General features: G+C 40.9%; 1 protein-coding gene across 4 annotated transcripts in view; it reads left to right on the top strand.

The window, feature by feature from the left end:
• The first annotated feature begins 1,677 nt into the window (after window positions 1–1,677).
• The window catches only part of itga6a (integrin, alpha 6a), a 40,093-nt gene continuing 15,989 nt past the window's right edge, over window positions 1,678–25,781 (top strand). The window contains exons 1-8 of one of the 4 annotated variants that reach the window (XM_034185943.1): window positions 1,678–1,937; window positions 17,047–17,171; window positions 17,475–17,554; window positions 17,657–17,918; window positions 21,030–21,161; window positions 23,252–23,459; window positions 23,576–23,769; window positions 25,233–25,327. In XM_034185943.1, the coding sequence (XP_034041834.1) occupies window positions 1,759–1,937; window positions 17,047–17,171; window positions 17,475–17,554; window positions 17,657–17,918; window positions 21,030–21,161; window positions 23,252–23,459; window positions 23,576–23,769; window positions 25,233–25,327 (1,275 nt within the window). In that variant the 5' untranslated portion in view covers window positions 1,678–1,758. The remainder of the gene's footprint in view (window positions 1,938–17,046; window positions 17,172–17,474; window positions 17,555–17,656; window positions 17,919–21,029; window positions 21,162–23,251; window positions 23,460–23,575; window positions 23,770–25,232; window positions 25,328–25,781) is intronic. The other 3 variants (XM_034185944.1, XM_034185942.1, XM_034185941.1) reach the window with 3 other exon arrangements.

Genomic DNA, 25,781 nt, shown 5'->3' with positions numbered 1-25,781 from the left:
AGATATGTATGCTTTTTCACATTATAGGTTGTGATTTTATTATAATGTTTCACTTCTAATCACTAATGCTTTGCAGTGATCATGGTTAACAGATTTCAAATAGCAAGATTTACAGTGAGGAAAATAAGTATTTGAACACCCTGCGATTTTGCAAGTTCTCCCATTAGAAATCATGGAGGGGTCTGAAATTTTCATCTTAGGTGCATGTCCACTGTGAGAGACATAATCTAAAAAAAAAAAAAAATCCGGAAATCACAATGTATAATTTTTTAATAATTTATTTGTATGTTACTGCTGCAAATAAGTATTTGAACACCTGCCAACCAGCAAGAATTCTGGCTCACACAGACCTGTTAATTTTTCTTTAAGAAGCCCTCTTATTCTGCACTCTTTACCTGTATTAATTGCACCTGTTTGAACTTGTTACCTGTATAAAAGACACCTGTTCACACACTCAATCAATCACACTCCAACCTGTCCACCATAGCCAAGACCAAAGAGCTGTCTAAGGACACCAGGGACAAAACTGTAGACCTGCACAAGGCTGGGATGGACTACAGGACAACAGGCAAGCAGCTTGGTAGAAGACAACAACTGTTATGATTATTTATTAGAAAGTGGAAGAAACACAAGATGACTGTCAATCTCCCTCGGTCTGGGATTCCATGCAAGATCTCACTTTGTGGGGTAAGGATGATTCTGAGAAAGCTCAGAACTACACAGGAGGACCTGGTCAATGACCTGAAGAGAGCTGGGACCACAGTCACAAAGATTACATTAGTAACACATGATGCTGTCATGGTTTAAAATCCTGCAGGGCAGCAAGGTCCCCCTGCTCAAAACCCTGCACTCCAAACCTGAAAGATCTAGAGAAGATCTGTATGGAGGAGTGGACTAAAATCCCTGCTGCAGTGTGTGAAAACCTGGTGAGAAACTACAGGAAACGTTTGACCTCTGTAACTGCAAACAAAGGCTACTGTACCAAATATTAACATTGATTTTCACAGGTGTTCAAATACTTATTTGCAGCAGTAATATACAAATAAATTATTAAAAAAAAATCATACATTGTCATTTCTGGATTTTTTTTTTTTTTTTTTAGATTATGTCTCTCACAGTGGACGTCCACCTAAGATGAAAATTTCAGACTCCTCCATGATTTCTAAGTGGGAGAACTTGCAAAATCACAGGGTGTTCAAATACTTATTTTCCTCACTGTACTGCTACAGAAACCTCGACGCAGATATTTAATGGCCAAAGTGAGGTGATGAGGATCTTCCTGCAAGGGGAGGAGGTGGAGGTGGAAGTCAGGCAAGGACCGGCTGGTGGTTGAGTCAGAGTTTGTGAAGGAGCGAGAAACTGATGCCAAGATCTGCCCCCCCCCAGTGGGCCTACAAGGTGATCAGTCTGTCTGTAGGAAACAATGGACTTCCTGATCAGGACAGGATTTACAGGCCATACACAGGAAAAGATGGAACCATATGGGAAATACAAACTACAATACTTGATCTGGAAAATAAAGCCAGAATGTTCAACTACTGTTGAAAAACAGTTTTGTTTTGTTTTTTGTTTTTTTTGCCATATCTTTGATTTGTTACACAGAGTGGTGATTCCTTCCTTTCTGTCACGCAGGAGCTGCTCGCTGATAAAAGGTGATGTTCGTCCTGATGGCCGGAGGGGGCGCCGTGGAGCAGCAGCGGAACCCAGATCGGCGCGCGGATCGTCGGGCTTTGCGCCGCACACCGGGACCGAGCCGTCATGCGGGCGCAAAGAGCACAGTGCGCCGTTTCTGTGGCGCTGTTTTACATCCTGGAGCCGGCTCTGGTGTTCGCCTTCAACCTGGACCCCGAGCAGGTCCTGAGGAAGGACGGGGAGCCCGGCAGCCTGTTCGGCTTCTCTGTGGCTCTGCATCGGCAGCTCCAGCCCGATCACAGGATGTAAGTCATGCGTTCGCAACTCAACACTCCAGCAAGTGTTTTTCTCTCCTTCTTCACAAACCTCATTGTTCCAACTCAGGGAAACGAATCAGACAAAGAACAAGTGGCTTTAATGACCGTGCAGATCTATAATCCTTCAGGTCAAACACTCTGATAAGTGAACTTTTTTATATTCTTAACATTTTATTATTATCATTAGTTCGGCGTTATATTTGTGATGTTACTTCTGGATGTTAATGTTCATGACATTTGCAGAACTGAAATAATCTTTTAATGTTGCAGACATAATTGTATTTACAATAAAAATTGAAAAAACAAACAAACAAACAAAATGAGCTGTTTTACTCATCAGTTAAGAGTTTGTCATTGAAAAAATTCCAAACATTTTCTGGTTTCAGCTTTTCTCGGTTTTATATTGTTAATATTTTAGTTTTGGACAAGGCATTTGAAAGACATCACTTGATCATTGGAAAAATACACTGTAAAAAAATAGTTGAGAATACTTCAAATTTGCAGGCAACAGTCTGCACTAAGACTTTTATATTGTGCCGATGATGAACTATATACTATAACATATATTTCATCATCTGAACAACATAAAAGTCTTAGTGCAGACTGTTGCCTGCAAATTTGAAGTATTCTCAACTATTTGTTTTTATCATTTTCCATATATATATATATATATACATATATATATGTGTGTGTGTGTGTGTGTGTGTGTGTGTTGAACAATTAAACATCTTAATCCCAGGCTTGTGAGAGACCAAAGTGCACCCTTGTTGAGGAGTTCACTTTCTTCCTAAAGAAAGCAGTAGGAGTTGAGGACTAAACAATATTGAATGGTGGAAAAGATATCATTTTACGATGGAAAATGAACTAAAAGAGCACGGCTTCCAGTGCACAGTTATAATACCTGCAAATAAAAAAAAGTAACTTTATTTGTTGAATTAAGACATTGAATTAAGAGATGATGGTCTCGTGGTTATGCAGTGGGCTTCAAACCAGAGGATCCTTAGTTCAAACCCCAGTCTTGCCAGACAATCACTATACGGACCCTTGAGCAAGGTCTTTATTCCCCAAATTGCTCCTGATGTGTAGTGAGCGCCTTGCATGGCAGCACCCTGACATCGGTGTGTGAATGGGCGAATGTGAGGCATCATTGTAAAGCGCTTTGAGCATCTGATATAGATGGAAAAGTGCTATATAAATGCCGTCCATTTTCCATTTCAGTTATGTTATCAGCCAACAGATGGTTTTATTGGTCAGTATGAATCACATCCAGAATTTGCTTCCTCTGCCCCCCACCACCCGACCCCACCCCTTTGTAATATTTTTCAGTTCAGCTTCGAAATGTAAAGATTTGTATTCCAAACCACACATTTTTGACCAGTTTTGGGAACCCAGATTTCATTAGCAGATCTTATTTCTTAACTATAAAACCAAAAATAAATGTGTCCTAACTCCACCCCTTTTTCTGACTGTCTCTAAATGGAACACTGACTATTGATGAGCAAGCGCAACATTTTGTTTTTGACACATTTTCTTAAATATTCCTTTTTTTTTTAAACATCCTATTTCCCATAATTCCCTTTCTCCTTGAATGTACTTCAGAATTAATTGCACGCCATTCTAGAATACATCCAAGCAAGTAAATCTACTATAAAAATTAGTAAAGTCAAGCCATTTCTTAAATTGTAATTCTTAAAGATTAGGTCGAGCAGGTGTATTGCTCAGTGAACGCTGCGTTAAATTGCTGGTGCCTCTGAAACACACCCACACACTGAGATCACACCAAATGGTTTTAGTGTCAGACTGTGACCATCCCACTTCACAAACTGTTTGTTGGGGGGGGGGTGTCACAGCCTGAGACTGCAGAGAAGCTCAGGGAGAGATTGTGCAGCAACATGTTAAGAAACCAAGAGTGAGAATGACAAACACTGATGAGAACATTTCCAGCAGTGCTTCACAGATAAGATGGATCGGCCTTGGTCTGGAATTTTATCAAATTGTTGTTTTGGCTGCTATTAGACTCTTGTGCATGATGCACTAAATCTGGGCGTCACTAACACCGAATTTGGAAACTGTCTACATCTACAGATTGTGTTGCATGATGCTTTTCAGTGGAAATAGGTTTCACAGAATCCAGCATCTTAAAGTGAGACTGTTTCACACTTGTCACATTTTATGAATGAATGAGAAAAGTCACAAAAAGCAGCATATTTGTTGGGCAAACACGCTTGGAATGTGGCGGTAGCCTGAGAATTTTTTTTTTTTTAACTCCAGATAAATTCAGAAGAGAGCAACACTTGAACTCCTGACCTTTGAGAAGTGCACTCTCGCTCTGAAACAAATACCAAACAGAATCATGGTGGAAATAAGTGCTTGTAATATACAACAGTAAATGTAGGCGCAGTTCACAAAACAACATCATGCACCTGCACCGATGAACATTTTAACTGGAAGATAAAAAAGACTCTGCACCTCTTACACTGCACATTCTTATCATACGGAAGGACCGGGAGCCATGATCTCAGTTCTAGATCAGCATGTGACCCTGAGATAATCAGCCGAGCATGTTAAAGCTCAGTTGGGCGGAGAATGTACCTAAACACCACGTGTTGACTGGGCTGGGGTGGGAAAAAAAAAAAATGTTGCATGGATTTGTCCTCTTTTGTTATTCAGACAAATTCACTCATATCACAAATCCTCTGTGCTGTGATCATGCCTCTGATTGGTCAGTCCTTCCTAGCAGTGCTGCATATTGTAATTGGATGTCAGGCTGATTGTAGAGCAAGTGTTGATGGAGAGATGTGCATGTGAAAGAGTGGCTTCAGCAGCCTGTATTAAACACGTGGCTGAAAGGCCGGTCCTGATTCATTCAGCATGGTGACATCTACGTTGGTTCCATGCAAGTTGGATGCAACGCTGTGCAAAAAGTGGATAGTGCAACAAATAATGACAGGTATTGCAGGGGGTTATGCATGTTTTTTTCTATAACTTCATGAGGTTTTAAGTAATATCATCATGAGCCTCATTTATACCCCTTAATGACAAATAATTCAGCTGATTGAGATCAGCTTTGGATCATCTTCTTGGCCCTTTTGGTTGTGGTGATATCCTGAACAATGTATGTTTCAGAACGTTACTCATTTGAAAGAGAATGATTTACTGATGATATAAGCGTTACATCGTCACACTAACCTTGTTGGTTTTGGAAATATCTGGAAACATGTATTTTATTTAGACTGTATTTATCATGATGTTGACATTTGACCTGATAACTGGAGGACACTTAATGAAGGAGTATTCTCCCAAATTTGGTGAATTTCTGAGTTATTTTGGACACAGACAGACACACAAAGGATGGATTATTACAATACCATGTGTTACCGCCGGTGCACAAGGTAAAAATGCAAGTATACACTCACAGGTAGAGGTGGGTGATACCGGGAATTTTGGTATTGATCCGATACAAAGTAAATACAGGCCCCAGTATCGCCGATATCGATACCATTACCAATACCGATACCAATACTTTTCATATTTAAGCTTCATAGAGCAAAGGATCCAAAGACCCTAGGATAGAATTTCGCCAAACATGTACGTGACAACAAAATACTTTATTATCACAATCACCATTTTTTTTTAAAAATATCACTCAACACAACTTTAAAACAAAATCTCCTGAGGTAGAGAGCCTGACAAACCAAATACAAGGGTGCGCTGCTCGTGTTGTATGACACAGCGCAGCGCTGCTTTTACGACAGAGAGTAGACTTTGATGAATCTGCCCGTGAGCAGCAGTCAGTGCGTGCAGGAGAGAAAAAAGCTTGAGTATCGATCTTTTACACGAGGATTCGTTCAATCACATACCAGCATTGGTATCGATATTATCGATATTAGGGATCGATCCGCCCCACCTCTACTCACAGGGCTAAATTAATCATCTGATTTGGTCTGATGAGAATTCCTAAAAGGTTCAGTGTGGTCTCTGAACAAGTGCCTTAGATTTAGATAAGTGCAAACATCGCAAACTGTCACGGACTCGATTGTATTGCATCATGTACAGATATGAGATAGGCTACTGGCTTTTACATTTTTACGAGTAGTTTGTCCTTTCAAACTGCCACAAACTTCATTAACAAGTCACAATAACATGGTAATATCAGTTTATCTCAGCGGTTTATTGACTGTTTCTGTCTCACATCTTGTAGGTTCCGTTTGAGTGGAAGAGGCAGGATAATGTGTCGTATCAGAATGCTGCAACTGGATGCCTCTTCCATGAATAATCTTTTGGGTTAATTACATGGATATAATATTCTCCCATTTGGCTGAACATGCAAGGCCATCTGTGCACGTGTAACCCGATAGATTCAATGCATCAGCAAATCATTAGCTGAGACATTCCACTCAAACAACACACTGAGGTTTGGCTGGATTGATCCCACGTGGAAATAGAGTAAATCAATTGCAAACATAATTTAAAAAGTCTATATATATATATATATATATTTTTTTTTTTTTTTTTTACTTTATGCAAACTTAATTTAAACTTGCAGCTGATCTGAATGTTAATGCTTCCTGCTAACCAGAAACCTAACAGAACGGCCTTGCAGCTGCCATTGTGGTTTTGACGTGCACAGCTGTGGTTGCAGAGCAGCACATCTGCTAACAAAGCCCAGTGAAGTCACTGTTGTAACCCCACGCCGCTCGCTGTGCATTCGTATTTACACTGCACTGAAAGACAGGCTGCATGATGGGCCGCGGTTTCACACCGGCTCTGCAGCAAGTTGTCAACTTTTCTGCTTGGTTTTCACCACATGACAATCCTGGGAAACCGTATGACCTTTAGCTGCTTTTTCCCTCGGGTCAGAGTATTTGCTGCCTGTGTTGAACTTGAGTGTGCTGTAGTAGATACATCCTGAGAGTGTATAGAAGAACACACTTTGGCATTTATGGATTTAGTTTCATGTAAGTTAGCTGTTTGAAATAACTTTGGATTTTCTCTGATGGGGGAAAATAAGATTACCGGTAATTGCTCAATGTCTGTCCTTTTCAGAGAGGAAGAGCATATTGTGTTTCACTAGGCCCGAGGTGTTGCATGGAAATGTCAATATTGCCCTTTAGTAACTTGCTAATTTTACAACCGTGGTGTTGTCAGTAGCTTACAGGTTTATGGCAATCCTGTGTTAGAAGCTTATTGCGGTTGTGTTTTCCTTCATGTGACCAGTTGGACATGAATCAGAACTGTTGCAATATGAGCGATCATTGAGACAAAAATATGTTCTGTGGTACTGGGAATTCAATTTAATTCAATTTTCATTTATATAGCGCCAAATCACAACAAAGCTGTCTCAAGGCGCTTCACACCAGTAAGGTCTAACCTTACCAACCGGTGTGAAGTCACCTATTGTGAAGTCTGAGTACATATGGAAAAGGTTTTCATTTGCTTCTCGAACAAGCCTGTGTTCTGTATTTTGTCTTTGTTTTTAATTCCAAGAAATATTAGTTACATGCATTATTGCATCTTAATTGACCATTCTGCATGACACTTCAAACTGGCTGCAGTCTTCTTATGTGATAAATGGATACAATACTAATCATCATTAATAATCTCACGTTCAGTGTTTTACTTTGAAAATAAGCAGCAGTGGCCAAAACTTCAAGCTTCTGTACATGTATCTTCAAAACCAGACATATTGAGAGAGACAGAGAGAGAAGGAAGAAGTGTCTGCTTTGGTTGCATTCATGAAACACCGCAAAATACAAATGTTTGACAACCCCAATTCCAGTGAAGTTGGGACTTTGTGTAAAATGTAAATAAAAACAGAATACAATGATTTGTAAATCCTCTTCAACCTATATTCAACTGAATACACCACAAAGACAAGTTATTTAATGTTTAAACTGTTAAACTTTATTGTGTTTGTGCAAATATTTGCTCATTTTGAAATGGATGCCTGCAACACATTTCAAAAAAGCTGGGACAGTGGTATGTTTACCACTGTGATACATCACCTTTCCTTCTAACAACACTCAATAAGCATTTGGGTACTGAGGACACTAACTGTTGAAGCTTTGTAGGTGGAATTCTATCCCATTCTTGCTTGATGTACGACTTCAGTTGTTCAACAGTCCGAGGTCTCTGTTGTCGTATTTTGTGCTTCATAATACGCCACACATTTTCAATGGGCGACAAGTCTGGACTGCAGGCAGGCCATTCTAGTACCTGCACTCTTTTATTATGAAGCCACGCTGTTGTAACATGTGCAGAATGTGACTTGGCATTGTCTTGCTGAAATAAGCAGGAACGTCCCTTAAAAAGACGTTGCTTGGATGGCAGCATGTGTTACTCCAAAACCTGGATGTACCTTTCAGCATTGATGGTGCCATCACAGGTGTGTAAGTTGCCCATGTCATGGGCACTAACACAACCCCATACCATCACAGATGCTGGCTTTTGAACTTTGCGCTGGTAACAATCTGGATGGTCTTTTTCCTCTTTTGTCCTGAGGACACGACGTCCATGATTTCCAAAAACAAGTTGAAATGTGGACTCATCAGGCCACAGCACACTTTTCCACTTTGTGTCTGTCCATTTCAAATGAGCTTGGCCCAGAGAAGGCGGCGGTGTTTCTGGATGTTGTTGTTGTATGGCTTTCACTTTGCATGGTAGAGTTTTAACTTGCACTTGTAGATGTAGCGAGGAACTGTGTTAACTGACAATGGTTTTCTGAAGTGTTCCTGAGTCCATGCGGTAAGATCCTTTACACAATGATTTCAGTTTTTAATGCAGTGCCGCCTGAGGGATCGAAGGTCACGGGCATTCAGTGTTGGTTTTTGGCCTTGTTGCTTATGTGTAGAAAGTTCTTCAGATTCTCTGAATCTTCTGATCATATTATGGACTGTAGATGATGGAATCCCTAAATTTCTTGCAATTGAACCTTGAAAACATTGTTCTTAAACTGTTGGATGATTTTTTTTCACACAGTTGTTAACAAAGTGGTGATCCTCGCCCCATCTTTGCTTGTGAAGGCTGAGCCTTTTGGGGATGGTCTTTTTATACCCTGTCATGAAACTCACCTGTTTCCAATTACCCTGTTCACCTGTGGAATGTTCCAAACAGGTGTTCTTTGAGCATTCATCAACTTTCCCAGTCTTTTGTCACCCCTGTCCCAGCTTTTTTGAAACATGTTGCAGGTGTCCATTTCAAAATGAGCAAATATTTGCACAAATACAATAAGGTTTATCAGTTTGAACATTAAATATCTTGTCTTTGTGGTGCATTCAATTGAACATAGGTTGAAGAGGATTTGCAAAACATTGTATTCTGTTTTTATTTACTTTTTACACAACGTCCCAACTTCATTGGAATTGGGGTTGTTGAATGTAACTGCTTTTAGGCAAAAATAAAATAAAACAACTCTCACACCAGGCTGACTTTGGTGCTGTTTCACCCACTAACTGACCGAGTTAAAAACTCAGTACACCCTAGTTGATTTCCCCAAGCACTTCTCATCTGGCAGCGTTTGGCACCAAGTCTTCCTGAGCAGGCACATCACTTGGAACAAGTCAGGGAAATGATACCCCCCCCCCAGAACTCATTCAAATTCCCACACACCTCAGCCCAAAGCCACAGCACATTCAAGACAACCTTGAGCAAAGCTTGGCACAACTTGGAGCAACTCCAGGCAAACTCATCCTCGACTTTGGACAGAGCAGGGTAACGGGGTAATGGTTTCCTTGCTTGACTCAAAAAAAAAAGTTGACGCTGAGGTGAGCCTACCTTGAGCTACCTTGAGCAGAATACGAACTATGCTGAGGCAGCCAGGAGTCCCACTGAGCTTCCAAAAATTTTGAACATGTTCAAAACCAGTACGAGTTTAAGTCATGTTGAGTGAGCCGCGACTCAATAATACTCTGCACCACAATTGACCACATGTGAGACTTGCTTATACAGTGTCATGGTGGAGCAGCACAGACAAGAATTTTCTAAAAAAGAAGACATGAAATTTCAGCTAGTTTGCCAGAAGGGGCTGTTTATTAAAAAGGGCAGTAATCTGTAATTAGCTAATGTGATATTTTTCTTAAACACCTTGCATTGAAGCTGAAAATCTGCTCCACAAGTACATCATGATTGTTTAAATTCAACTCCATTGGTGGTGATTACTGAGAGGAAATTGCAAAAATGGTGTTATTGTCCAAATACTAAAGGACCTGACTCGATCTATCTGTCTGTTTACTCACTACATTTTAAAGGGAACATTCTGAGGTTTTTCCATAAACTACAAATGTGTGTGTTAATCTCTGCAGGAATTCCTGTGGCTTTTGTTTATGGTCTTGTGTTGTTGCAAAATTCTCATTATAGCATTCAATATCCAATTGTTGGATTATCTCTAAACTGTTAGGGTTATCTTCTAATTCATGTTAGGCTGAGACTGCTAGGAAACTGTAATGTTACATTGTTAGACTTTTTTGCCCCAAATCAGAAAAAAAGTTGGGATGATACGGAAAACGCAAATTAACTCCCCCGTTGTGATTCTTACATTTACGTTGACTCGTATTTCATTGCAAACAGTATGAACCCAAGATATTTCATGTTTTGTGTGGGTGTAAAGAATCTTGGTTCCAATTTGTATTTGACATGCTGTTGACTGAGGACAAAGTTTGAAGTTTGGACCACAGTCTTGTCTGATCTTTTCAGGGGAGCCACAACTTCAGATCAATATGTGGATTACAGAAGGAGAGAGGAATAGGGTGGAGAGGATTTCCTCTCCATCCTTCCACACATTTCCTACCGTGGCAGAAACAGTGTGCAACTTGGTCAGACAATTGTAGTCTTTTCCCAAATCTTAGTGGAAAATATTGCTTTTCACAACTTGGTTGTAATTTTGGTCTTTTTGTTTTGGCTCACACACCTCTTTGGTATGATAATATTGTGTTCAGAATTTTCATATCAGATTTATGTTGGTAGCAGCACATTTACAGCAGAAGACAAATACATCACAAGTCATTTTTATAACCGTGCATGTTTAGGCTTTCAAAATAAAAAGTAGAGCGCTCAGAGATTGCTGAGCACTTCCCATTGTGACCAGTTTCCTGTTTCTTCAGGCAGATTCCTGGGAATACTATGTGTCTCATTTGGAACATCACAGTTGCTTGATTAGTGTGACACCTTAAGAAAGAATGCAGAAGACCCTGATGAATCATTTGATTAGGCTATTTCATGAAGTTGATTGGCAATTATGGCTGAGCAGTTAATTGTAAATGTATCAGAATTGACAGAATCTCTAAGCGACTTAATCTCACGAGGATTAATCTGATTCATTTTTGGATGTTCTACTTTTAGCTCTATCCCTCATCCTCTTTGGCAATAAGCCATGCTCTTGATGTATCATTTTTGGTTAGAAAAAATATCTGTTTTAATAGTCAGAGCACTATAAGGGCAGTACACACAAGAAAAAAAGCCTTTAAAATGAATACTTGCTCATTAAAGCTACAGTGTGTAGTATTTACTGGTTTATTACCATAGATGGATTATAGCATTTATAACTGCCTGTTTATTAGTGTATAATTACCTGTAATAATACATTAATATGTTTTCATGGAGGCCAGCTTGTTGATAGAGTAGCCCAAAAGGGATGTACCTACTACTAGTGATACAACTTTTTTGCTACCCCATAGGCCTGTATCATATATTCCAATGATCTTTTGCAAGAAAACAGTGAAAAGCAATGCTTTTTTTGTATTTGATCAAAAAAGTATCCATGACTAACTTTGAAATTTTTATACTCTGTTGCATTTGGGTGGATTTCCAAAAACTAGAACCCTGGTTGAATAAACAAAAAAAAAAAAAAAAAAAAAAAAAAAAGGGGGGGGGGGGGGGGGGGAGCATGATGACTCAGCAATACAATCTAATCACCAGTGAAGTCTTACAAATTCTAAGAATTTATTGAAAGCAACCTTACCCATACTCAAACACGTTTTGCATAAGAGTACAAACATGGGTTCATGGGTGAAGATAGCTCAAAAGTGAGTTCACTTTAGCTATTTATGCATAAAAACTAATCTAAATATGATACAGGAAATTGTTTTTGAGGAAAAAAAATGTTAAAAGTTGTATCCCTTGTACCTGCTCTGTCTTTTGCATTTTGCAGCGCTGCTGGACGTCTGAAGAAAAAAAAAGAAGAAGAATCATTGACCGCTCCCCTATATGCTGTCTACCGGTTGTTAGTGCAGTAAAAGTCTAAAATAATCGCGGTATTGATTTGGAGTCATATCACGCAGCTATATGTACAATATTGATGATTGATAAATACCAAAGATGAAGTTACACTATGCATTTTCTTTCTTTCTTTCTGAGGTAAAGAAGTGAGGTTGTCTGATATCAAATATTTTCACAAAAACAAATGTTAATAAGCCATTTTCTGAGGGCTCCAAGACTCAGCGCCCCTCACATACACATTTTCCTTTCTGTTAGATGAAGCTTTGCAACAAAGTGGGTCTTGTGGAGAAGAGGTGGTTTATGAGCTAATGTGCAGAACAGATGCATTATTGAGCACGCTCCAAATTAGATTGTCTGCTTCGGTGCTCTTTTTGCCCCATGCAGAATGTTAGGACAGTGGCCTACTGTCCCGCAGCGAAGCTTTCTGTTTTGTTTCTCCAGCATAGAACGTCTGTTTGGAAAGCCCAAAAGACCGCAGCCAACCTTTAATAGGGTGAATCAAACTTCCTGTGAAGTTGGTTTTCCAGTCACGGGCATGTTTTTGCTGTTGCATATACAGATAGCAACTCTATGTGTGTGTTATCTTCTTTTTTCTTTTTTTTTTTTTTTTTTTTTTTGAGGTAGCAGATTTTTTTACATTTTGGTTATAATACAGTATCAGTGGTGGGAGATTTTAACTTGTGATTTTGCTTTAGGTACCATCTGGCATTAAATACATTATTAAACACAATAACTGTTAATTATTGAAAGTCACAGTCAATCAAGCATGAATTCAGATGTAAAGAATCTCTCACAGTCTTTAAGTACGCTAAGAAGAGGTGGAAGATATATCCATATCATGATAATCGTATTGTGGAGCCCGTATCGAATTCTTTTTTGTTTGTTTGTTTGTTTTTATTGTCAACCACTTCATGGAAGTGCAAAAGAATCATAAATGATTTAGAAAATATACAAATAGGAAATAGATAACATCAGTTATTGGAGTTTATTGCAGTTTGTAATTATGTGTTTTGTGATAAGTATCCACCCATAGCACTGTGTGATGCAGTTCTTGTAGTATATTCTTTTAGTATATTACTCTTCTATGGAACATAGTCGTGGTGACACTGTTTGAAGATATTAGTGGTGCAATGTGTTGTACTTTCTGGTTTGACAAATTTCTGTCATAACAGCATTCAGTCAAAAAGCAGCACTGTAACCACGTTTTTTGTTTGTTTGTTTGTTTTTTACTTTTGAGGGTGTGAAATCACATGTGCACACTCTGTAGCGACTGTTCCATTTTGCATGACGATCATGTGGTCAGTCAGAGAATTCAGGTAACAAGTTTGTGCACAGAATGACACATGGATGAAGTTAAAACATGCTACATCATCATTTGACCATGTCTAAGGGCACGATGGAAGCAGACTAGCGCACGAAGGAGGAATTGCATGCCATTCGTGAAAAATCGGAACCGCCTCTAACGCCTCGTACACCTGTTGCCACAACCATTTGTGCACACCAGCGGTCAAAAGACAGAGAATGCCCTTTGAGTGCCCGTTCAATCCCTCTCTCGGCAGGTGTCGGCCAAATTCCAGGTACCACACATGAACATCAAATACCACTCGCGGAATGCTTAGGAAATGTGGGGCCATTTGTGCAGTCAGCACGAAAATAGTGAGCAGGCAACCACTTTCGAGCTGGCTGTGAAATTTGTGTAAGTGCCCCCATGAATGTGGTGCTGCCATGCAACACACGTGGCGTGCCAGAGTGTCAGCTCCCCCCTCAACACATGTGGTGTGCGTGTGTTGCACCCCCTCTGCTCCCCCTGCCAACAGCAGGAGCTGTTGAGATGTCCGGTCCTGGATGTCACAGCTGTAGCACACGTACTGTGTTTTGAAGGACATGACCTTACAACTGTCCACCGTGACATGCATGTGTGTGCTTGCTGTCCTCATGTGGAAATACATAAAAACATATAGCGCTTTTGACTCGGGCTGGAGCAAGCATGCACATTGAATGAATGTCACGTCTGTCTGACAGGACAAGCATGCGGGCCCGGCCTGACACGTGTGTCCTTTGAGCGGCAAGCCGTAGGACTGACACCGTGTCATGTGGATCATAGCTCACATGGGTGATGTGACATTCAGATCGCCTGCTGTGTGTTCACATGATCTGACAGTCCGTTTCACCCGGCACAGCCTGTCAATGTGCGCACTTGCTCCAGCCTGTGGCAAAAGCGATATATGTTTTTATGTATTTCCATGTAAGTACAGCAAGCACAGAGACGTGCATCATGACGGACAATTGTAAGGTCATGTCCTTCAAAACATGGTACATGTTCCCCAGCTAGGATGTCCAGGACTGGAGATATCAACAGCTGCTGCTGTTGACGGCCACGTCCCCTGTCCCTTCAACACACAGACTAAAGTGCCACTCTCTGTTTCTGTGATATGTGATCATTTTATTTAATTATTTTGGAATGTAATTGTGTATGTAGTTATTGTAGTGATTATTTCAATACCTGGATGGACATAATATAACATAATAAGAGCGCACTGCTTCAGTCATGTCATTTCATGACTGTACGTCTATGACCATGGGTCATATACGAGGGCTGTCAATAAAGTATAGGTCCTTTTTATTTTTTCAAAAACTATATGGATTTCATTCATATGTTTTTACGTCAGACATGCTTGAACCCTCGTGCGCATGCGTGAGTTTTTCCACGCCTGTCGGTGACGTCATTCGCCTGTGAGCACTCCTTGTGGGAGGAGTCGTCCAGTCCCTCGTCGGAATTCCTTTGTCTGAGAAGTTGCTGAGAGACTGGCGCTTTGTTTGATCAAAATTTTTTCTAAATCTGTGAGGCACATCGAAGTGGACACGGTTCGAAAAATTAAGCTGGTTTTCGGTGAAAATTTTAACGGCTGATGAGAGATTTTGAGGTGATACTGTCGCTTTAAGGACTTCCCACGGTGCGAGATGTCGCGCAGCGGTCCCAGGTACCGTCATCAGTCTGTTTCAAGCTGAAAACCTCCACATTTCAGGCTCTATTGATCCAGGACGTCGTGAGAGAACAGAGAAGTTTCAGAAGAAGTCGGTTTCAGCATTTTATCCGGATATTCCACTGTTAAAGGAGATTTTTTTAATGAAAGACGTGCGGATGGGTCCGCGCATCGGGACGCAGCCAGCGCGGTGCGGCGGCACAGGAAAAACACCTCCGTGTTGATAACCATTTGTATCACGACGTCCTGGATCAACAGAGCCTGAAATGTGGAGGTTTTCAGCTTGAAACAGGCTGATGACAGCGCCTGAGAGCGCTGCGCGACGTCTCGCACCGTGGGAAGTCCTTAAAGCGACAGTATCACCTCAAAATCTCTCATCAGCCGTTAAAATTTTCACCGAAAACCATCTTAATTTTTCCAACCGTGTCCACTTCGATGTGTCTCACAGGTTTAGAAAAAATTTTGATCAAACAAATCGCCAGTCTCTCAGCAACTTCTCAGACAAAGGAATTCCGACGAGGGGCTGGACGACTCCTCCCACAAGGAGTGCTCACAGGCGAATGACGTCACCGACAGGCGTGGAAAAACTCACGCATGCGCACGAGGGTTCAAGCATGTCTGATGTAAAAACATATGAATGAAATCCATATAGTTTTTGAAAAAAATAAAAAGGACCTATACTTTATTGACAGGCCTCGTACAGAGGCACATAGTTGTATTGTCCGTTCAAAAAGAGGGATTAAATATTGGGAATTGTGGTGTTTTATATGCTGTGTGGTTTTCATTTCTTTTCTCCACAGCAGCTGCGCGATGTGGTGCAATGCATTCCAGCTGCTCACACTGTGTTCGTGCATGCGCACAAGCATGCACAAAGCCGTCACAGTGGGATCATTCATGCCTGCCCGACCATCTGTCCCTCCTGATGTCGGCTCAGTGTTTTCGTGGTTTGCTCATTCGGGCTGTTTCGTTGTGCTTCGCCCTGATTCGTACTTATTCGTACTACGTGTGAAGGGGCCCTAAAGTTTGTGCAACATACCGAGTGTGCACATAGAAAAATGGAGACCTGATGTACTCAGCAGAGTCCAGTCGACCAGATTTGATCACATTCCAGATTGTTACCCTGCATGTTGGCAAAGCGACAAAGCAGGGTATTGTTTTCACTGGTGTGTCTGTGGACAAGATAACTCAAAAAAATGGAAGAAAAACACCTTTTTTTTGTTGTATATCTCAACAACCAAGAAGCTTAGATGGATGGTCTAACACCATATATTCATCAGCAAAATAATTGTGATTGATTAGTGTGAATGACTTCATAATGATGTCACACTGAAGTCACATGGTGAAGTCATACAATTGTCAAAAACAGTATTACATACACATGTATGTTGTACATTTATATCTGATGCCTTTCATTTCTACTTTTGACAGATTACCTGAAATGAAACCTTGTGCTGTTGTGGATTGTACCCCCCCCCCCCCCCCCCCCCCCCCCCCCAAAAAAAAGAATTTAAATAAATAAAGTTGGTGCAAAAGGTTATGGGCCTGAACTAGATTTTACTGCACACATTGAGGAAACAGGAAGTGGAAACACTTTTTCTGAAAACATGAGCCTCTGTTGTTGTCGATTTGAAGCCAGGAGATACATGACATAATTTTCTTAATGCATCTTACAGTTTGAAGTTAGTGTAATATCGCTGTTCTATTTTTTATTTTATTTTTTTACATACAGCACTGAGTGCAACGAGCTGCTGCTGTTTAGCAAATAGACAAACTACATCAGGGTGACAGTGGACAAAACCCTGCAGTACTATCAGTAATTGTTGGAATTCTGCCGGCATCACAAATCAACTTTACAGTACACTGTATCTTGAAAGTACAGTATTCATTTTATTCTCCTTTAGCTTGTTGATTGGTGCACCCAGAGCCAGAGCGTTGGGCAACCAGAGAGCCAACATCACAGGCGGCCTCTTTAAGTGTGAAATCACACCATCCACTCAGTGTGAGCGCATTGAGTTTGATCATGAAGGTAAGATATGAACCCGTCTGTGTTCCATGTTGAGTCTTCCTTAATGCAACACTCTAAAAAAGGGAACCGCTATCTCAGCTAGAAAAATTGCAACAATTTCCATGGATTTTTTTTTAAGTTATTTCAACTTAACTACAGAAGTCTTGTGGCATTATGTAACTCAGTAATGGCTAAGTTGAAATTAGAGTTTGTTTATCATTAAGGAATTGTTTGGAAATTCAGGAAACTTCGCACACACTTTGTTTGACATGTATATTTCAAGCCAGTGTTTTGTAATATTTTCATTGGTGGTGAATTTTGAAGAGGACAAAAGCGTAGAGAACAAGGAGAATCAGTGGATGGGCGTGACCGTTCAGAGCCAGGGACCAGGCGGGAAAATTGTGGTAAGTCACTCGGTCACACCATCATCTGTGAGGAGGTTTTTCCTGGTCTTGTTCTTATGTCATTTCATGAAGTGTGTGAATTTATTTGTTTTGTTGTTTTAGACATGTGCTCATCGCTACCAGAGGCGCTTTTTTGTTGACACGCCGCAGGAATCCCATGACATCACAGGGCGCTGCTATGTTTTGAGTCAGGATCTGACCATTGATAGGTCATTTGACGAAGACGGGGGAAGCTGGAAGTTCTGTGAGGGCAGGGCCAGAGGCCACGAGAGGTTTGGGTTTTGCCAGCAGGGTGTGGCTGCCACCTTCACCAAGGACTACCATTATGTCATGTTTGGTGCACCAGGGGCTTATAACTGGAAAGGTGTGTGTGTGTGTGTGTGTGTGTGTGTGTGTGTGTGTGTGTGTGTGTGTGTGTGTGTGTGTGTGTGTGTGTGTATGATTATTTATATATATATATATATATATATATATATATATATACGAGGGCTGTCAATAAAGTATAGGTCCTTTTTATTTTTTTTCAAAAACTATATGATTTCATTCATATGTTTTTACGTCAGACATGCTTGAACCCTCGTGCGCATGCGTGAGTTTTTCCACGCCTGTCAGTGACGTCATTCGCCTGTGAGCACTCCTTGTGGGAGGAGTCGTCCAGCCCCTCGTCGGAATTCCTTTGTCTGAAAAGTTGCTGAGAGACTGGCGCTTTGTTTGATCAAAATTTTTTCTAAACCTGTGAGACACATCGAAGTGGACACGGTTCGAAAAATTAAGCTGGTTTTCAGTGAAAATTTTAACGGCTGATGAGAGATTTTGAGGTGATACTGTCGCTTTAAGGACTTTCCACGGTGCGAGACGTCGCGCAGCGCTCTCAGGCGCCGTCGTCAGCCTGTTTCAAGCTGAAAACCTCCACATTTCAGGCTCTATTGATCCAGGACGTCGTGAGAGAACAGAGAAGTTTCAGAAGAAGTCGGTTTCAGCATTTTATCCGGATATTCCACTGTTAAAGGAGATTTTTTTAATGAAAGACGTGCGGACGGGTCCGCGCGTCAGGGCCGCAGCCGCCGCAACGCTCCGCCACAGGAAAAACACCTCTGTTGAAAGCCTTAAGGACAAGTTGGAACATGTCCTGCCTGTTAAACAATTTCTCATATACTCACTCCACTGAAAGCCATCAAAAGCCGCCTGGATTTTACAAATGGTTATCAACACGGAGGTGTTTTTCCTGTGCCGCCGCACCGCGTCGGCTGCGTCCCGACGCGCGGATCCGTCCGCACGTCTTTCATTAAAAAAATCTCCTTTAACAGTGGAATATCCGGATAAAATGCTGAAACCGACTTCTTCTGAAACTTCTCTGTTCTCTCACGACGTCCTGGATCAATAGAGCCTGAAATGTGGAGGTTTTCAGCTTGAACAGGCTGACGACGGCGGCTGAGAGCGCAGCGCGACGTCTCGCACCGTGAAAAGTCCTTAAAGCGACAGAATCACCTCAAAATCTCTCATCAACCGTTAAAATTTTCACTGAAAACCAGCTTAATTTTTCGAACCGTGTCCACTTCGATGTGTCTCACAGGTTTAGAAAAAATTTTGATCAAACAACGCGCCAGTCTCTCAGCAACTTCTCAGACAAAGGAATTCCGACGAGGGGCTGCATAACTCCTCCCACAAGGAGTGCTCACAGGCGAATGACGTCACCGACAGGCGTGGAAAAACTCACGCATGCGCACGAGGGTTCAAGCATGTCTGACGTAAAAACATATGAATGAAATCCATATAGTTTTTGAAAAAAATAAAAAGGACCGTTACTTTATTGACAGCCCTCGTGTATATATATATATATATATATATTTATATATATATATATATATAATATACAGTGAGGAAAATAAGTATTTGAACACCCTGCAATTTTGCAAGTTCTCCCATTAGAAATCATGGAGGGGTCTGAAATTTTCATCTTAGGTACATGTCCACTGTGAGAGACATAATCTAAAAAAAAAAAAATCCGGAAATCACAATGTATGATTTTTTAATAATTTATTTGTATGTTACTGCTGCAAATAAGTATTTGAACACCTACCAACCAGCAAGAATTCTGGCTCACACAGACCTGTTAATTTTTCTTTAAGAAGCCCTCTTATTCTGCACTCTTCACTGTATTAATTGCACCTGTTTGAACTTGTTACCTGTATAAAAGACACCTGTTCACACACTCAATCAATCACACTCCAACCTGTCCACCATAGCCAAGACCAAAGAGCTGTCTAAGGACACCAGGGACAAACCTGTAGACCTGCACAAGGCTGGGATGGACTACAGGACAACAGGCAAGCAGCTTGGTAGAAGACAACAACTGTTATGATTATTTATTAGAAAGTGGAAGAAACACAAGATGACTGTCAGTCTCCCTCGGTCTGGAATTCTATACAAGATCTCACTTTGTGGGGTAAGGATGATTCTGAGAAAGCTCAGAACTACACAGGAGGACCTGGTCAATGACCTGAAGAGAGCTGGGACCACAGTCACAAAGATTACATTAGTAACACATGATGCTGTCATGGTTTAAAATCCTGCAGGGCAGCAAGGTCCCCCTGCTCAAGCCAGCACATGTCCAGGCCCATTTGAAGTTCACCAGTGACCATCTGGATGATCCAGAGGAGGCATGGGAGAAGGTCATGTGGTCAGATGAGACCAGAATAGAGCTTTTTGGAATCAACTCCACTTACCATGTTTAGAGGATGAGAACAACCCCAAGAAAACCATCCCAACCGTGAAACATGGGGGTGGAAACATCATACTCTGGGGGTGCTCTTCTGCAAAGGGGACAGGACGACTGCACCGTATTGAAGGGATGATGGATGGGGTCATGTATTGCGAAATTTTGGCAAAAAACCTCCTTCCCTCAGTAAGAGCATTGAAGATGGGTCATGGCTGGGTCTTCCAGCATGACAATGACCCCAAACACACAGCCAGGGCAACTAAGGAGGGGCTCCGTAAGAAGCATTTCATGGTCCTGGAGTGACCTGGCCAGTCTCCAGACCTGAACTCACTAGAAAATGTTTGGAGGGAGCTGAAACTCCAAACCTGAAAGATTTGGAGAAGATCTGTATGGAGGAGTGAACCAAAATCCCTGCTGCAGTGTGTGCAAACCTGGTGAAAAACTACAGGAAATGTTTGACCTCTGTAATTGCAAACAAAGGCTACTGTACCAAATATTAACACTGATTTTCACAGGTGTTCAAATACTTATTTGCAGCAGTAACATACAAATAAATTATTAAAAAAACCATACATTGTGATTTCCGGATTTTTTTTTTTAGATTATGTCTCTCACCGTGGACATGCACCAAAGATGAAAATTTCAGACTCCTCCATGATTTCTAAGTGGGAGTAAATAGTATATGTAATGTAATATCATCACTTCCCATTAAAATCCTTCAACATCCGACGGGTCCCTCACTGTCTGTCACTGCAGGGACTGTACGGGTAGAGCAAAAGAACAACACTTTGCTGGACATGGGGCTGTATGATGATGGTCCTTATGAAGTTGGAGATGAGAAAATACTGAATGATGATCTAGTACCTGTACCTGCCAACAGCTACCTAGGTAAATATTTACCCATGACATCACTATATATGTGTTTTCAAATACATCAGGAGTGCATTGTGAAGGGTTAGATATTAACACTGATGGTTTGTTACAAGTAGAGAAGGTATTTGGGATCACCACAGCTAGGATAGGAATCTACAGGCTGATTTGGCACAAGTTTTATGTTGGATGCCCTTCCTGATGCATCTCCAGATTACATGGAGAATAAGCATGGATGGTCTTGAATGAGGAAACTTCTGTTTTGAAACCAAGTGCTCTCACCACTTGGCCACTGCAGTGCCAACACAGGGCTACTCTGTATATACTGTATTTAAGTCAGACAGTTGCTAATTTGTAGTTTAAAGTGGTGAAATCCTTTATTGTCTCTGCACTGTTGACATGGAACTCATAGACAGAAATTGCCATTGTACTTTTCATCTTGCGACAATGGTATGTTGGGGTCAGTGTTCTCCAGAATCTTTGGAATGCTCCTCCAGTGGCCCGAGGCAAAAAGCCACATACAGTTATGGATTTATGAAATGGCTGATAGAGCTCATAGTATCTCTTGGAAGATGGAATTTGGTGTAAATATTTCATCTTAAGGAGCAATACACAGTAATAAACAGCAGATTTACTAAAAAACAAATCATTTTTCACAAAACTTGGTGGAAGGGTCAGTTACAGCCTGAAGTAGAAGCCATAACATTTTGAGAGGATCCAAAATAAAGGGCAGAACTGAGAAAAACGAGATGAGGCTTTAAGTGTCCAACCAATTGCTTCACCAAAAGCTGTATTACTTCATGCCAAGTTCAACAAATTATTATTATAATTATACAAATATTATTATAATTATAATGTACTAATGTATAGTACATGCACTATGATGTTACAAGCTGGAGGCCACACAATGCAATTTCTGTGTAACAGCATGCAATATTACTGTCATTATGGATTATTACCAAATAAATATGTATGCTAGATGTTATGCATTAAATGTTTGCAATATTTTTCATGTTGGAATTTACCTGTTATTTTATGAAAATGATCTTTCAGTCCATTCAGTCAGTTTTTAAGCACTTAATGCTCAAGTCCTTGGTGCATTTTTCAGGACATTTTTTTAATGGTGGCACTCTTTTCATCATATGCTGGTTTGACTGGTTGGTTAGTTCTCAGATTTACTCAAAACAAATCAGTTTTCATAAAACCTGGTGGAAGGGTCAGTTATAGCCTGAATTAGAAGCCATAACATTTTGAGAGGATCCAAAATAATGGGTAGAAGGGAGTAACATTTTCATTTGAATTTCAACATAGGTTGTAGTTATGACCAATTTTCACAAAAGCAGGTCAGCTGTTTGTGTCTGATCTGGAAGATCAAACATTGCATTTTATGGGTTATCCAGTTACAGTGGCAGCTAAGTTTGGTGGAGCTGTGCACTCCAATGAGGGCATCTTTCTGGTTTTCATTTTAGATTATTTTCAATGCTTAATGGAGTAAATTCACTTTCTGGCAGTTGCGTGAACATAATCTTTTGTTTGGTTTTGTTTTTCTTCATTGCACTGACAAATTGACAGCTACATGGTCTGGACAGTGGCACAGATGGTGGGGCTGATTTGTAAGAGATAGTGTGAACCCTCCCAAAGAGACTCTGTGCTGGCAGATGGGGGCACCGCCTGTATCCAAGCAGACATGTGGCTTTCTACACCCTCAGCGGCCCAACAGCAGGAGTTAGCAGTCACAGGAACCGCTGTGCTCTGGTGGTCATTTGGAATTGTACTGTGGACCAAAAAAAAAAACAAAATAGTGGGGCAGGAGACTGTTTGTCAATGTAAGATAAGAGTATTTTTTTTTCCCTCCTCCAATAACCCATCAGCAGGGGTGGTGGCCAAGTGGTTAATGCGCTTGGTTTCAGTTCAGAAGGTTCCGGGTTTAAGTCCCACCCCTGCCACATTTCTCCATGTAATGTGGAGTTGCGTCAGGAAGGGCATCCGGCGTAAAACTTGTGCCAATTCAACATGCAGATCCACCTTGGATTTGCTGTGGCGACCCCAAGTGCAAACAAGGGAGCAGCCGAAGGGACTTACTTTACCAATAACCCATCACTCTTTAGGATTCTCCCTTGATTCGGGACACAGCATCACCAGGGGCCGTGGCCTAACAGTGGTGGCCGGAGCTCCCAGAGCCAACCACAGTGGCGCAGTGGTCCTGTTAAAGAAGCAGAGCGACTCCAGACTCTCCGAGGAATACACGCTGCACGGGCCGGGACTGGCTTCTTCGTTCGGATATGACGTAGCTGTGGTTGACCTGAACGGTGATGGGTAGGCAACATTCCTCACTGCTTTAATTCAAGCTTTAGGTTTTGATCAAGGCTCTGAGACTGCATTCATTTTCACTTTTAATACTGTTAAATGTTTCCATCCCTTCTTTAAAAAAGTTGGCAAGATGTAATTGTTGGAGCTCCTCAGTTCTACGTGAAAGACGGAGATATTGGAGGAGCTGTTTACGTCTACATCAACCAGGCAGGAAAGTGGGAAAACATCACCCCCATCCGCCTGAACGGGACCACAGACTCCATGTTTGGACTGGCTGTGGAAAACATCGGCGATATTAATCAAGACTCATACGAAGGTATTTTTAGGTGTCGCATCACAGCAGAGTTCATTGCAGCTTTTCATTTGCATCATGTTTCTTGGTCATAGCTTCATTAACCTTTTAACGAAGGCCGTTACTTTCAGTTTGATTTTTATACCATGTTTGAGTAGCTCATGTCCAAGACCTTAAATGTATTTTAAATTTGAATTAATTATTTATCTATTTATTTGTTACATCAATTGCCTCACCAGTTAGAAGTCTTTTTTTTACTGCTTTTCAATGGTGCTGTATCACAGGATGACAATCACAGGAAACACATAGCGATACATTCACACAGGTCAGATTTGTGCACGTGTGCTATTACAACAGCTAGAGTAATAATGCTCACTACGGCAATAATTATTAGAGTAGCAACCAAAATTGCACAGGGAACGTAACTACTACTGTAGTAATTTACTAATTAATTGTTAATATCGTCACTAATTCCATTTTCCATTATTGTAAGAGTCTGTTTACAGATTCTTAGTTAACACATCCCTAGTAATTGTTAAAATATCTGGAAAAATTCCGTGACCGCCATTGCAAGAATTATTAGTATTGTCACTAATTGTTTTTACCATGAATGTAAGACTTTGTTTACAGATTATCAATCAGATAATCATTTTTTATGATAATTATTAAAACAAAATTGCATTTGAAAATTGTGTGGGAAACTTCACCAGTATTACACTAATAAATGCAGTTGCAGGTGCAGATGCACAGCTATCTCATTCACTGTTGTAACAATTATTAGTATAGTAAAAGTAATTAAGTACGGTAATTTCTTTTGGCTTCTCCCTGTTTGCTCAGGGTTGCCACAGCGGAACCAATATGGATTTGGTCCGAGTTTTACAGTGGATGCCCGTGCTGAGGCAACTCACTATCATCTTGAGAATGGGTGTAGGTCATCTTACACTAGGACCCTTCTATTTGGAAGGATTCCAACGCGTTGCTCAATAATGATCAGTATCACTGCAAATTTCTCTTTGCTTGAGTGAAAATTGCACAATAAACTCAACCACTCTCAACTGTATTGCAGTAAGTAATGCGTCATGGTAGCAACAGCACCAACCCTGAGAAGCCACAACCACAACACAACACAACACAACAGAATCATCCTGAGACACTGACTTGCAATCACCCAGTCAGACAATATGAAGCTCCATTGTACTATAGTAACTACAGCAGCTTAGTTTGGGCTTGGTAGAGCTTTGTTAGACGTTTGTTTGTTTGCTTGTTGCCGAGGTGGGACGAAGTAACCAGCAAGTCACTCTCAAGTCATGAATCAGCAAGTCTCAACTCAAGTCCAGAGTCAAGTCTGAAGTCATAATGACCACCAATTGTTTGCAAGCTGACTTGAGACTTACCAATTCATGATTTGACAGTGACTTCGTCCCACCTCTGGCTTGTTGTAGAGCTAGAGTTGCTGTCACACAAACTGGTTATTTTCTCTCATGTAGATGTTGCAGTTGGAGCTCCATATGATGACGGCGGGGCAGGAAAAGTCTACATCTATCACGGGTCTGCCCAAGGAATCAACATTATTCCTTCACAGGTTTGTAGATTTAAGTATGGCTTAAACATTTAGTAAGTCAACATTTTAAAAAATGGCACCCTGCTTTAGGGTAGAATGAGAGGAATTTTTTTTTTAAGAAGATGCAAATTTTCAGCTACAGTTTGGATGCATGCCCCCCATCCCCCTTCATGGACCAAGAAACATGCTGAATGTTGTTTCTGTTTCTGAACATAATGACTCAGCTCAGTAAATTTGTACCAGACCATGATTCAGCAAGGTTTTAGCCAAAGACAGTTAAATTCGTAATGTCATAGCATCACGTTCAAGATCGAACAATACAAGTTGAAATGAATAGAAAACAGGTTATAAAGTATCTTTGCTCTGTGATTGCATTTTGTGGTGAAATATGCACCAAAATGCATTAAATGGCACCTAAAAATTCAAAATTATACCCCCAAATCCAACAAATCCAACTCCCCCCACCCCTCCCACA

Source organism: Thalassophryne amazonica, chromosome 14 (assembly GCF_902500255.1).
Source record: "Thalassophryne amazonica chromosome 14, fThaAma1.1, whole genome shotgun sequence".
Classification (NCBI taxonomy): Eukaryota; Metazoa; Chordata; class Actinopteri; order Batrachoidiformes; family Batrachoididae; genus Thalassophryne; species Thalassophryne amazonica.
This window is presented reverse-complemented; position numbering and strand designations above follow the sequence as displayed.